The 15,113-nt window shown below is 43.2% G+C and overlaps 1 protein-coding gene across 5 annotated transcripts in view; it reads right to left on the reverse strand.

Annotated features, from left to right (window-relative positions):
• The window catches only part of RAB11FIP3 (RAB11 family interacting protein 3), a 75,965-nt gene extending 61,330 nt beyond the window's left edge, over positions 1 to 14,635 (reverse strand). The window contains exon 1 of one of the 5 annotated variants that reach the window (XM_074346678.1): positions 13,638 to 14,633. In XM_074346678.1, coding sequence (XP_074202779.1) covers positions 13,638 to 14,225 — 588 coding nt within the window. In that variant the 5' untranslated portion in view covers positions 14,226 to 14,633. Of the gene's footprint in view, positions 1 to 13,637 lie in introns of all 5 variants that reach the window. The other 4 variants (XM_074346680.1, XM_074346677.1, XM_074346679.1 and 1 more) reach the window with 4 other exon arrangements.
• Between the last annotated feature and the right edge of the window lie 478 nt (positions 14,636 to 15,113).

Genomic DNA, 15,113 nt, shown 5'->3' on the forward strand with positions numbered 1-15,113 from the left:
CCTAAACACCAAAGAACATGACGTCCAGCAGCACCTGGCCAGAGGCCATCAACGGCAGCTCCGCATTCCTCAAAGCACCCAGCACGTGGGGCTGAGCGCCTGCAAACCAGGCAGGGGCGGGACTCGGCAGCTCAGCCTGAGGTCTCAGCTTACATCTCAGGACGGCATTTTAGAGCCAGTAACAGAAAGCTTTTGCTGAAAAAGTTGAGGTATTTCCAGAAGCACAGCCAAGGACTTTCTTTCTGCCTCCTCCCTTCATTACCTACTATGAATCCCACAGAAAAGCCCTGACAGGCTAAGAAAGCCTGACTAAATCCCTTTTAAATATCAACATCTCCAAGCCTGAGACAATAACCTCAATTTTCCCAGCACAAAAATTAGGTCTTGCTTAGGAGTTAGGTACGTGAAAAGAAACCCGTATGATTGGAGGTATAGTGGCATTAGTCTGAGTAGAGGAAAACTGGAAAAAATAAATGCCTACCAACCACAACACTTCAACGTAAAGGAATACTCTAAGGTTATCACAACCCAAGTTTGTGTATGTAGACTTTGTCAAAATACAAAAACTTTTACACACATACAAAATACAGATGAGACAGGCTAAACCAAATCATTTGTTGACACAGATTTCCCACAGAGCCTGAGTCCGGTCCTGCTCCTCAGCTTGGGGACAGTGACAAGTCCTGCTCCACCTGTGTCACGGGACTCTGGTGGAGCAGGGAGGAAAGCACACAGGCAGATTCCCAGGCCTGTTCTAACAGATGCATGTGTGGGAAGCTGAGAGGAGAGAGAGAGGCTTAAACGAGTTAAATGGGGGACACGTGACCTTCTCTCCCCTCCCTTCAGGAAGTCCAGGGGAAAATGCAGCTCCAGGGGAGAGGCCCCAATGTTCCAGAAGACACCTGGGGACAGACAAGTGGGAATGCGCTGAGAGCAGAGAACACAGAAATGTTAAGAGGGGATGCTTGATGCCCCAGTAAAGTGCAGGATGTGGAACAGGCACCGAGCATCAGACCTGAAAAGAAAAGCCTAGTTGAGGGTCTAACAGGCAACCTCAGGCAGGAAGGCCGACTCAGGAGACACAGTCAGAGGTGCTCCCCAAGCAGGACCCCAGGCCCAGCGGTGGGAGGCAAGCCCCCCTAGAGAACACAACCGCGGGAGCCCCAGTGTGCAAGCAGAACAGTCAGATGGTGGCAGACAGGCTACAAAGAACTACTGACAGGTACAAAAAAAAACAAACAAAGGAAAACATATAGGAAATGGGTTGGCTGCAGTCAGAATAAGATAAACACAGAACGCCTATTTAGCCAGGATTAGGATGACCTGTGTTGAAAGAATAGAGGAGATGGAAGGGAAATACGTGTGTGTAACTTCCACAAGAGAAAGTCAGGAGAAACTATCTAAAAAACTGGGGAGAAAAACACTAGAAGGAACCAGCCAGGAGTCTGGGAACTGGAGGCAGGGCAGGAAGGCGAATACAGCAACTTTTGTCATACACCGTGCAGAACAATGCTTGACTTTATAAACTAAACACATGATAAAAAATCAAACTAAAACATAAAATTAAATTAAGTATCAAAAACATGTAGCAGGCTGAGGCAAGAGAGTAGCAGAGACATGTCAGGAAGGGCAGGCCAAGGTGGATGGACCTCTTGGTCAGGGTCCTGGCTTCCCTACTAGACAGAAAGCAGTGAGGGGCCCCAAGCACACTTATGAAATTAGTATCAAGGTAAACAGAGCAGAGAGGAACAGGGTGAGGTTAAAATATGACTGGCAGGTGGTCTTTAAAGAGATGCAAATGTTTTCAAATCTCTCCAGGACAGTGGCTCTCCACACACAACCCCAGGACCAGGAGCAGCAGCGTCACCGGAAACTGGTGCCAAGGAAACCATCAGGCCCCACAGACCAGGTAAACCACACACTGTGGAGTGGGCCCAGCAGTCAGTTTTAAAAGAATCTCCAGGTGACTCCGATGCATCTAAGTGTGAGACCAGGCGACAACTTGGCCACTTAGGAGTGTCAGACAGTTGTTCTCAACCAGTGGTCTAGGGACCTTAATGTCTGAGGAAGGGGGGGTCTGCAAGATCAAACCCAGTTTCATAAACATTCTAAGACGCTCTTTGCTTTCTTCCATTGCACTCTCTCATGAAGGTACAGTAGAATTTTCCAGAGACTACACAACACAACCAATTGCTTCCAGAAGCAGATATAAAAAAAAACCCGGCTCTCTTCAATCAAACCAGATGTTTAAGAGACTTGCCAAAATATAAAATGCCACTCTTCTCACCATTTTAGAAAGCAGTTATTTTTAAAATTTGTAATGGATTCTTTTCAATGAATTAATAAAAAGATATTTTAGATCTTTTTTAAGTTTTACTTTATAATACAGTAAAGACCAATAGAAATAACCCATATAAACAAAAGCTAGTTGGTCCTCAGTAACACTGAACAATGTAACAGGGTCTGAGACAAAAAGTTTATGTATGAATCATTAGCCTAAGGCATCAACAACCTACACAAGGACTCTCCTGACCATCACCAAAAGGTCACAAAATATATTTAACCACATTTAAATGCTTTCTACATCACTAGCAGTGAGAACGGGCAACTCTGAGGCTTAAACCAACCCACCACCACAAACCCATTTTGCTGCACTTGGTCAATGCCTACATACACAATGAAACAAGCCACGTACCCAACAGCTCCACAGTAGCATCTGACCACTTTCATGACAAACCACAAGGCAGAAAACACATGAAGTTACCCTGAAACAAGAAATTAATCTTCAGGTCCTCTATGCACTTCTAAGCTCCTTTCATGTATTTATTCAAATATGGGTTTATCCCATCTGAACACCATCTCTAGAGAGGAGAGAAGGAAGCTCTCTCTAAATTTCCTATTGATTGAACCAGTAGGTTGAATAAGACATTTACATCCCTCAGGGAAGGAGAATCTCTTAATAAATAGGAACATGGTTTCACCACTCAGCTATTCCTAGTTTAAGAGGAGTTTTCAATCTCCCATTTCAACCCATGTCAAAAAAAAAGGGTCATTTCACACCCCATGTCATCTATGACCCAAAAAATGCTAGAATGGGGGTTGAGTTAATGAGAAGTAAAACCTCTTTTGTGTGTAATGTTCCTTTCACTTGTTTGAGAACAAAGGAGGTTTTCTGTTTCTTTTTGTTGGTTGTTTCCAAGACTGGTAAGAGCTACAAAATCTAACATACCATATAGGATGAAGTATAAATGGTCATCAGTGAACTTCCCGTATTGTATTTTTCCTTTTTATTTTGAAATACATCCAGCTCACTGTAAAGTTCACATAATACAAGAAACATCTGGACATCCCTCCCCAAGAGTCATCAATGGTTAATGTCCTTCCACGTTGGCTTTACGGCTCTTTATACATACACACACTTTTTTTGTGGAACTATTAAAAATATATTATAGACATCATGATACCTCCCTAAATCCTTCCAACATGCATTTCCTAGGAACAGGGACCACCCTCCTACATAATTACAATAGCATTATGACACCCCAGAAATTTAACACTGTCATTATCAAGTACTCTGTCTATATTCACATTTTCCCAAACATCCCAATAATGGCCTTTGTTGTTTTGTTTTTTATTTAAATTCAGGATCCAATCAAGAGCCAGGCATTAGCTGTCACAATTCTCTAGTCTTCTTCAATCTAGGTTCCCGACCCTTTTAACGACACTGATATCTGAAGAGTCCAAGCAGCTGTCGGGTAGACACCCTCCAGTCTGGGTCTGATTATTCCTCATTACATGACTAAGGTCAAACATTTTTGGCAAGAATGTCATCCCTCCCTGTGCCTCCCATAGAGGGACACATAATCTGCCCATTACTGGGGAATCTGAGTTTGACTACCTGGTCGAGGTGGAGTCTGCCAGACTTCTCCAATATAAAGGTATTTTTTCCCCTTTGTAATCTATCATTAATGGAAAGATATTTCACTGTGAGTATCCTGTCCCACTCCCGCAACCCCTGACACATGTTTACACAGTGTTTTGTGGCAACCACTGATGATCCTTGCCTGAATCAACTAGTACCCTGGTGGCTGCAGAACACTGACTCTCTAATGTCAGTCTTCCCCCTCTGACTGACAGTAGTCCGAAGAGGCCCCATGCACCTGCTCTGGAGTATCACTATGACTGATTTTTACCCTCTGTGTACCATGGACTTCTTAAACTTAACATATCCATTATCATTATTTTTTGTGTGTGCTCAAAATGCCCCAGATCTGCACAGTAGAAACTGCTGCTCTTTTTTTTGACACAACCCCATCAATTTTCGAACACTTCCGTCCTTTTGGTATAAGATAATCCAGGCTGACAATGAATTTTCCCTGCCCATAACCTGGAATAAGTCATTTCTCCAAAGATCCCTGATTGCTTCAGTGGAAAATGGTACTTGACAACTGAGATCTGGGGACTAGGTGTACTCACTGCTACTGGGGTCATTGCTCCCAGACCCTCTCAGAAGACAGACCTAGGAACTTTTTAAATCATGTATTCATACTGATAACTCTATTTTGACCCCAAGACAACAAGGTTCTTCCTCACCTCTTCCACACCACACTTCATCTCTTTTCTCCCAGAGAACCTGTTCCCAACACCAGTATGTTTACATATTTGCCCTATCCTAAAATACAACCAAAGTAACTTGAGAACTACTACTCTAATCAATTGGCAAGAAGCCTACTTTGTAGTTGTTTCTTTGTAGTTTTTTTTTTCTCCTGAATACATCCCACTAAAGAATAGAGTACTATGTTTGACTTGAATTTTTCCTTCCTATATGGTTATGCTATTAATTCAATATACTTCCAAGTTCATTTGTTTCTATTTGAATTCACCTTTTTTCTATCATTGTTTTATTTTTTGAATATGGAGAATATTTGCATGGTTCAAAAAGTCAAAATTAGGAGGGGAGGGTATAGCTCAAGTGGTAGAGCGCATGCTTAGTATGCACAAAGTCCTGGGTTCAATCCCCAGTACCTCCTCTAAACATAAATAAACCTAACTACCTCCCCTACCACCACCAAAATAAAAAAAATAAAAATATTTTAAAGTCAAAATTATATAAAAAGGCATACTCAGATAAGTTTCACTCCCATCCAGATCCCTTACACCTTGCTCCCACCTACTCAAATAAACTATCTTAATTAGTTTCTTGTCTATCCTTCATGTTTCTTTTTGCAAATACATATTCATTAAAAAATTTTTATTGAAGTATAATTGGTTTATAATATACACATATTCTTCTTCCCCTCTTCTCCCTTTCTTCCTTTTCTTCTCCCTCCCTCCCTACCCTTCCTTTCCTCCCCCATCTCTTTCTTTTTCTCTCTTTCCAGTCAGACCCTGTCCTGGAGCCTGTGACTACTGAAGCCTCAGATGGGTGGAGGATCCGGACTATAGGCTGGGAAGATGGATGAAGAGAAGAGCCCAGTCTAGGGGTCGAGGTTTCTTATTCTTTCTGTCAATTTCTCCTCCTCTGAGCTGAAGTCCATCACTCAGGTTTCTGAGCCTCAGATCCTTCATCTCTTCCCCCTAACCTCTCTTTTTTTTAAACTGAGGTAAGTCAACCGTTTTAAAGTATACAGCTCTTGTGGTACTGAGTACATTCACACTGTACAATCACCACCATTATCCATCTCTGGGACTTTTTCATCTTCCTCAACTGAAATTCTACCCATTAAACACTAATTCCCCATCCCCCCTTCCCCTGGCAACCACCATTCTACTTTCCGTCTCCATAATTAACTCAAGGAAACTTCTATAAGAGGCATCACACAGCACCCATTCTTTCTTACCATATACTATGCAGATTAATTTGTACTTTTTCACTTAATATTCTTGGATATGACTCTCTACCAGTTCATAGGGAATCTTCCTCTTTTATTTCTGCAGCTGCACAGTTCTTTGTTAAGTGGATTTTCCTCAGTTCATTCATCCGGGATGGACATTCAGGTTGTTTCCATTTTTATATCACAGATAATGTTGCAGTGAATAACCTTGTGCATCTTATGCTTTATGTCTGTGGAGGTGCATCCTTGGGGAAAATGACTGTCACACTGAAGGTAACTGCACACAAAGGTACTGCCCAGCTCCCCTCGATGAGAACTGTACCACTCTGCAGTCCCACCAGCAATGTGAGAGTGTGCCTGCTTCTCAAGAGTCTCATCAAAAGGAAGTGTCCAAGCTTTTACAATTTCATCAACAAGATGCATGAGAAATGTTACCTCAGAGATTTTAATATGCATTTCTTTTATCATGCGTGAACCTGAGCATCTTTTCACATATTTAAAGGCCGTCTGTTTATCTTTTTCTATGCAATGTTTTCATATCTTTTGTCCATTCTTCTATCAGCTTTTAGTCTTTTTTTCCCTTTGACTTCTAAGAGTTTTTATATCAGCCTTTTATCCGTGACTCATATGATTTTAAAAAATCTTACTGAGAACCACTACTCAAGAACACTGGGGCCAGAGAGGTGCCCTGGGCTGGCTGTGCCTCCCCAATCTTCCAGGTGAAGACCTAGGCTCCTGCACAGGGCGTGGTCAGGAGATCCAGGATGGACCTGACACAGAGCCCACCAACTCTAACAGTGCTCAGAGGAGAGCCAGGAGGCTGCCATCTCTCAGGTCTCTCCCCCAGCTCACAACCTTTCAACCACTCTCATCCTTGTCAGGATGTAAAGTATTCTCACTGCTGAAGATTTTAAAAAGGTAGGCTTTCAAAAAAATGCTAATCTCTCTAATCAATGTGGATTTTTACTTTTATTGTGGCTCAAGCAATCTATTAGTAAATTTTAAATTACCATTTGACTTTTTTAAATTTTATTTTTTTACACTGAAGTATAGTTGACTTACAATGTGTGCTAGTTTCAAGTGTATAGTAGTGATTCAGTTATATATATATATATTCTCTTTCAAATTATTTTCCATTATAGGTTATTACAAGATATTGAATACAGTTCCCTGTGCTATACAGCAGGTCCTTTTTTTTTTTCCATTTAACTTTAAAAAATATATGATTAATGTGTTCACTGGCAGGAAGCTTAAACTAAACAAAAAGGTTTACAAAACACCCTTGAATTGCTAGTGACACTAAAATGCTAAGCCATTGTTCTGTTTACTGACCCAATGATTTATGGCAACAGAAGTCTTTACAATACTGAACAATGCCTCTGATTGAACAGATAACCACCTATGACTGAGCCAACAGGTACCACCACATCAGCCATAACCTGAGTTTTAGGCTTTAAGCTGATTAAATTTGTTTAAAGAAAAATCAGAATAAAGTATGTGAAATAAAAAAGAACAATGAATCATGAAGTCCTCCATCATCAACAACACTGGTACATTCCCAATACCCTGGAGCCCTAGCTCAAAACAGGGATATAAACAGACAGGCTCATTTCTGACTATAATAGGACTATTCACCTGTGGGCACAGGAGGATCTAAAACTTTTGCAAAGGTTTTTAAAAAGTATTCAACAAAAGAAAAAGCAAAGTAGATCATTTAACAAACAAGAATTACAGGACTTGTCTATCCTTAAATCTTTAAGATCTTTAGAAACATCACTGGGATTTCAAGAAAACAGCTAAAATTACCTGGGATTTTAGAAATCCCAAATTATCAACATATAGATCCTGTGTACACAAGCGCTTAATATAATACACAGTGATAGTGCTTCCTGTGTTTACAACTAATAATACTAAAATGTTACCAGCCCTCTGGTTTGTCACACTCAGAGAATCCATCCTCAATACCCACAATATGTCCCTACAGAAAAGTGGCAGCACCCACCAAGGCTTGCTGTTGTGAGCCCAAGGCTCAACTTGCCCAGCAAGAGGCATACAGACAATGAGGCAGGACCGCTGGCTCTGGTTCTGAAATTTATGACAAACACAATACTAAAGACTGTAACCAGAGTTATACCAACTTGCATAAAAGTACTAAATATTTAGACAGAAAACTGTACCTACCGAAAAAATTTCTTTTCCTCCCTAATAATGATACTCAATCCATTTGTGCTAATCTACTGCTCAAAAACTTTTGAAAATTACAATGCAGTCAGTGCCATTCTTTTCACCAGAGAGTTCTTAGTTACTTATGTTAGATACTGATGTTAAATATTGATGAAAGCACAATGCCCATCTGGAAGCCAACCCTCGAGAATTATAGGCATTTTCTAACATGCATTTTTCCAAGTATCAATAAAAATTAACAATCCATCTTCGATAAGTATATTAACATTCCAGTTTAGTGTTCTATAAAGTTTTAAAATTTACTAGAAAATCTGAGTTTCTTTAGATGTATTTTGTATATTGACCTAAAATCTTAACTGAGTCAAAGTAAAACAAGTAAATATTTTCTCTTTAGGGTTTATTTACATTTTTATTTCTAAAGATGGTATAATGAAATTTTTTACTAGATTCATCTTTACTCTTTAGTTTATAGGTGTACAGGAACTACTTTTCAAATTAATTGAAATCAGTAACATAATAGAAAATTTGGCCAATACTTCAAATAAAACCAGCCCCATTTTCACCCCACCCCTACTCCTACAAACACATCTCCCAACACACTCACATAACTAAAAATAATTTTTAGTATTTCCTTTGTAACACAACAAAATCGACTATTGAAAATAGTCAATAGTCTATTTGAAACTATTGAAAACTTCTACTGAAAATAAATATTTTCTTCAAGACTTTTTTCACAGGGATAATTTTTACAGTTAAAATCACGGTATATGTACAATCAATTTATACACAACTATCTGCTAATATCAGAAGTGATAATCTAAGTTACTCTGGAGACCTTGCAACTATCATAAAAGTACTTTCAAGGGCCCCATAACAGTCTTCAATGGATGCCGAAACCTTTAGTCTGATGTTTTCGATTATAATTAATGTTTAGACCCTATTTCCAGCATTTGAACAAAGTGTCTGAAGAGGAATCAACCATAAACTTAGTGTTCTTTACAACCTTGTCAGTGTGGTCTACATGTTATTAAATTCCTCCTATATGTTAGGTCTTACACTGGAATAATCCCTAACGATGCTGAATCTTCCTTGGTTATATTCTATAAACCTTTGACTTCTATTAAAGTATAGTTCACCCTCCATATCTGTGTTTCACATCCACGGATTCAACGGACCAAAGGTCAAAAATATTCAGGGGAAAAATTCCAGAATGTTCCAAAAAGCAAAACTTGAATTTGCCCCATGTTGTCAACTATATACATAGCATTTACATTGTATTTAAAACTGTGTGGCATTTACATTGTATTACATAAGTAAAATGAGGATGTTTTAAAGTATATGGGAGGATGTGTGTAGGTTATAAGCAAATAAACACCATTTTATATAAGGAACTAGAGCTTCCGAGGATTTTAGTATCCAAGAGGGGGAGTGGCGAGTCCTGGAAAGCAATACCCTCCATACAGGATAAATGTATACACCTGAGATCCTCAGTTTTTAAAAAACAGGTAAAAGCAGGTTCATAACAACAGATGTGGAACTATACCATCTGGGGACAATGAAACATTTATTACACATATTTTAATTTACATATTAAATACTAAGTAGTTATCTCTGGATGGTGGGATTATAGGTGATTCTCATTTTTTATTTTGCTTATTTGTATTATTTCATTTTTTAAAACAAGGAACATCTATAAAAATGAGCTTCTTCTACCCAATATGATCTCAATTACATACTTCTATAGAAAGTTGTGTGTGTATGTGTACAAAAAAGTCTGGAAGGAAATGCATTAAAATGCTAATAGTGTTTTTCTCAAGACAGTGATCATTTTTTGCTTTATATTTTATACCATTCTGTATTCTCCAGTTTTTTTAAAATAATAAGCATGTATTACATTTACATTATAAAAAAGGTGTTTTTTAAGACACTAACAAAATTGCCTGTAATTCAAGCACAGACAGGATCATCTGCCTTTTAACAGTTCATCTGCACACAGACCCTGACACACACACTAGTTCCTATATGCACCTGTTCACGCACACATGCTCATTCTCTCTCACTCACACATAGACACACACAAATCCAAGGCTAGGACAGAAACTGCAAAGGACACTGAAGCAACTAAAAGGTGCAGCCAAATGTCCCTAGGGAGTTCCAACTGCCTACCAGCAGAGGTGCAGGAAAGAAAGGCAGGGAGACCTGTGCATCAACACTTCCTTCAGCAGCCTACATGCAAGTACTGCGAATGGCAGACAGACCACAAGGTGACTGAAGGGCATTCAGTGCTCCAACGTGAAGGGTTCTCTGGAAAGAATCAGTGACTGTTAAAATATAAATGCTTATGTGAGTGCTGTAATAAAATGTGAAAATCTTTACAATTATAATTAATTTCACTGGAAAGCAAAACCAAAAGAAACTAATCCTTTCTCATAATACTTATAATTTATTTTGCAATTTCCGCCTTCTACATTGGTGTGAGTACAAAACCATCAGTCCTCTCAGTATGAAGGGGTCATGTCAATGAGGAATCTTCAGAGACAGCAGAGACGTTAAAAATAACCTGTTCCAAACTCACAACTAGTGTCTGGCATATATGACTGTAAATTCCTATTTCAAGAAAACACAACCAGAAAGCTCCACAGTAGTCCTCTTTCTCCTCCTGATTCCTGCTAACACTGTGTTATATTACACCACACCTGATCTATCACCAGATGATGTAATGAGATCCAAACACACCATGACACTGCTAAAGAAAGAGGGTCACAAAAGCCATCTGTATTCTGAATGGGAACGGCGCCTATTAAAAATTCAGATAATCCACTTAAATAATTTAAAAAGCTTCCTTCATAAACAGATTACATAAGAGAGAATGAACATGCTATCTTTGAAAATTTGACAGTAACCAGGATAATCTAGTTGCTATCATCAAGGACAGTAATGTGACCAGCCTAAGAGTCTCATGCATTCAGTATTTTGAAATCTCAGGTGGAAAGTACAAAAATTTATCATCTTTATTGCTGTTATCTATCCAGCTTATCCAAACTGTTCCTATGGTTTTTAAAAAAAAATCATGAATGTTTTAAAAAGAGTTCTTATCTTTCAGAGATATATACTGAGCTATTTATGGACGAAATGTCAAGTATGTGCTTCAAAAGATATCTGGGGGTGGGGAGTGGTGAGTTTACAGATGAACCAAGACTGTGAACACTGAGTGATGACTTGGGGACAGGTAGAGTGTTTCAATAGATTAGTCTCTGTATTCTTATATACGTTCAAGATTTTTCATTTTAAAAAATAAAAAATATTTATCATAATGTAGAATTTTTTACTTTTTCCCAAACTACTTCACCGTCAAAGAGTATTTCTTTTCTTTGCTTCTCTATAACGTATTTCAACACTGGACTTGGAAAAGCAAGCCTGAGTCATAATCAAGGCTAGCAAAGCTTACAGACACAAAAATCAACCTTTCATTACCCTGTTAATTATCTGCTCCAAAACAAGAGCTCTCTTCATCATCCCAGGAAGCTCATGTAAGTCAGGTACTTAGATCACAGGTACTTCTTCCTGAGCAGTCTAGGAGAGCAGACAGAAGGGGCAATGCCACAGATCTCCCCAACTCGCCCATCCACACCAAATCCTGAGTCATCCCTGCCTTACCCTTAAACTTAACATTCCACCAGGAGCTATCAGAGCAAAGAATGTTGACTCATTTCTACTTTGTACTAACAAAAATCTCAGCCCCCAATAGCAACCCAAAGTTTTTCCCACTGTGATCAATAAGAATGTTTCAACAGAAGGTGGTTTTCAAATGAAAAGGATTTTATGGAAATCAATGAGATGACACTTTGTGGGAATATTTAGGGCCACCAAACCTAAGCTGAGAGCCATCTAAACCTTAAGAGCCAAAAGACCTAGTTCAAGTCCTAGTTCTGGCACTGACAATCTCTGAGGCCTTGGAAAGTTATTTAACCTTTCTGGGCCTCCAGTTTCCTGTCAAGTAGGATGAATCCTGTCTGCCTACTGTCACCATAAGAAAGGTTGATGATCCAATGAAAATATAAATGAGCCTCACTTAAGCTGTAAGGTAGAGACTGGGGTCAGATTATGGTAAAGAGGAACAAAAGTGCCACTTTCCTAACATCTTTGATTGGTGTAATGATAAAGGGTATGTTTGGAGAAAAGACACATCATGGTGTAACAAGGAAGGGTGTGTTTGGAGAAAAGACACGTCACACTAGTTAAAAACAACCAAGGATACCCAAGGTGCTCTTCAGCCCAGGGGCAAAAAGAAAAAACCATAAAAAAACTTGAACCAGCAATCACAATCCACGTTAACCATACCGGAAATTGTCAGTCATGTATCTATCTCTCTGCCCATTAAACTAAGAGATGGAAGACCAACCTGAGCAATATCTTCCAACCCAGAGCTAAACAGGAGGGTCACACTGACCCCAACATTCAGGATGCCCACAGAGGCTTGCACATCTTCCCAGGCTGAAAACTCAACAAGGAGCCCTGACTCAGGATGAGCCAGTTCTTTACATGACAGCTTAACGGACACTGAACCCTCAAGGGGTACACGGATAAAGGTTCTTAATGTTATGACAGACACCCTAAATGGTAGGGTGTAATTCTACCTCTTAAAGATCTCTTGGTTTAAACATGCATCTGTACACCCACTTAACACCCACTTAAACTGAACACCCACTTAACAACTGTCTGCACGTGTGAGAAGTCAATAAAATACAAAACCTAGCAGATCAGCATTTTAGGGATTTTCCACTGCTAAATAAAATATTTAAACGTTAACACCAGTAATCTACTTAATGTCTATTTGGGTTAACTGCAGAACACACAGTCCTGATGCCTTCTTCACCTTAACTTCTGTAAGTGCTGGAGGGGGAGGAGAGGGAAGGCCTGGGTCTTGAGGCCCACCTCCCAAAGCAGCCACGGCACTGGGAGCTTCAGGGGACACCTGCCACACTGCACTGTGCATTCCTGTCCAGCGTCTCACCTGTCCTACAAGAGTGGAGGTGTCCCGAGTGGAGTTCTACTCGAGTCTGCATTCACCACGGTGCTCTGAGGCTCATTCCCCACCTACCAGGGTTCATCTCTTTCCCCTCTGCACAGAAGGTACGGAAGTGAAAATTTTTAGAGTTCACTGTCTCCCAAACAGTAAGATAACGAATTTACGTAGAACATACGCCAATCACACACAGTAAAGTAACTGCGCTTAAAATAGGTGTCTATTAACATGATCTTCAGCGTCCAAGTGCAGCCTCGACTTTGCAGACCCAAGGAGTGGACTACTTCAGCCAAGCCAGACCTGGGCGCTCAGTTGGCGGAACCGCTAGCACTTACCCATGCAGGGGGCCCGTCTATCGGGCAGCCTGGGGACATGTTCCCAAGCCAGGAGCTCCCCTCGAATTAGGAACGATCCAGCTTGTGTGGCTTGGAATGGCAAGGAAAAAAACTGACTCCTCATTAAGTCATAAAGAACCTCATTAAAGGGGGAAGAGGTACTGGCAGAAGTGAATCAAAAGAGAACGCGGGACCCCTAGCCTTAACAGTGCACCCCGCGACCACCGCACGGGGCCAGGCTCCCAGGCTGCGAGTTACCTGCTCTGCCCCGTAGACGGTGGCGAACTGGACGAAGTCCTCGATGCGGACGAAGCCGTCCCCATCCCCGTCCAGGGCATCGAACACGGCCCGGAGGCGGGGGCCATCCTCCGGACACCCCGAGGGCTCGCTCGCTAGGGGGAGGGTCTGGCTGAAGTCCGAGGGCCGGTCGGGGTCCCCGGGACCCACCTCCAGCGCCGGCTCGCCCACCGTGGGCGAGGGGAAGGAAGGGAAAAAATCGACCTCGCCCCTCAGGTGGTGGCTGCGGCTAAAATCCTGCGCGGGGACAGACGCGCTGTGCGGGCAACTTGCGGGGCCGTCACCCTCAGGCTCCGTAGTCCAAGAAAAAAGTGGGCCGAGTTCCAGCAGCGGCGGGTCAGGGTCGGGCTCCTGGCCGGCACGCTGCGGCCGCCGCTCCGGGCCCGCAACCCGCCCGGCAATCGCGCCGACCGCGGGGTCCTGCGGACAGAGCCCCATGCGCGGGGAGGGGGCGGCGGGCGTGCGCGGGGCGGCCGCGGGCCCGCCGGGCTCTGGGTCCGGGCCCCGGCCGCCCGCGGGGGAGGCCGGTCGGCCTGGCTCCATCTTCATGGGCGCGCCCCCGGCCGCGGCGCGGGCCCGCGAGGCCAGTGATGAGGCGGGCGGCGCGGGCGGCAGACAAAGGCGCTCAGGGCGCGGCGGCGGGCGCGGGCATCCCCGCGGCGGCGCGGGCGGGCGCGCGCGGGGCGCCCGGGCTGCTCGGGCTGGCGCTCGGGCCCTGCTCCGCCCTCGCCCATCTTCGCACCGCGCCTCAGCTGTCCTCGGCCCGGCGGCGCGACGGGCGCGGGCCCATGGCGGCTGCGGGCGGCCAAGGGAAACAGAAGGGGAGGGCGCAGAGGGGACGCTGGGAAGGGGGTCCCGGAGGAGGACGGCGAGAAGGAGAACGCTGAAGGGGAAGCGGAGGAGGAGGACGACGACGAGGAGGCACCCGAGGTACCCAAGCGCACGCCGCCGCCCTAGCCCCGCCCTCCGCTGGGCCTGACGTCATTACGTCGCGGCGCCTGCCGGCTCCGCCCCTCTCCGGCTTGCTATAAAGGCAGGCGCCCGGGCGCTGGCGTTGGCGTTGGGAGGTGGTGTGCAGTCCTCCTGTTCTGTTTCGTTCTGGCGTTGATGCGCGCAGTGGGGGGGGGGGGTGCCGTCGGAGTCTGCTAAGCCCGGTGTGAAGTCTCAGACCCACGTGCGGTGCGGATGGACTGAGTCCTGCGTAAAGCACTCTAACAAATTGATAAGCAACAAACACCATCCTAGTGGAGCGAGGGAAGTGTTTGTGCTGCCCTCCGCAGGCGCCCTCCGGCGGCGCGCGCGCAGCTCCTCCCGGAGTGTGAAGGGGCCCCGAAAATGCGGCCCGTCACTTGTGACCGAAGGAACGCGTGGTCAAACACTGAGACCTTTTTTCAAATCTACAAGGGTTTTTACCGCAGGATATCCAGTGTTCATCGC

This window comes from Camelus bactrianus, chromosome 18, assembly GCF_048773025.1.
Source record: "Camelus bactrianus isolate YW-2024 breed Bactrian camel chromosome 18, ASM4877302v1, whole genome shotgun sequence".
Lineage (NCBI taxonomy): Eukaryota > Metazoa > Chordata > Mammalia > Artiodactyla > Camelidae > Camelus > Camelus bactrianus.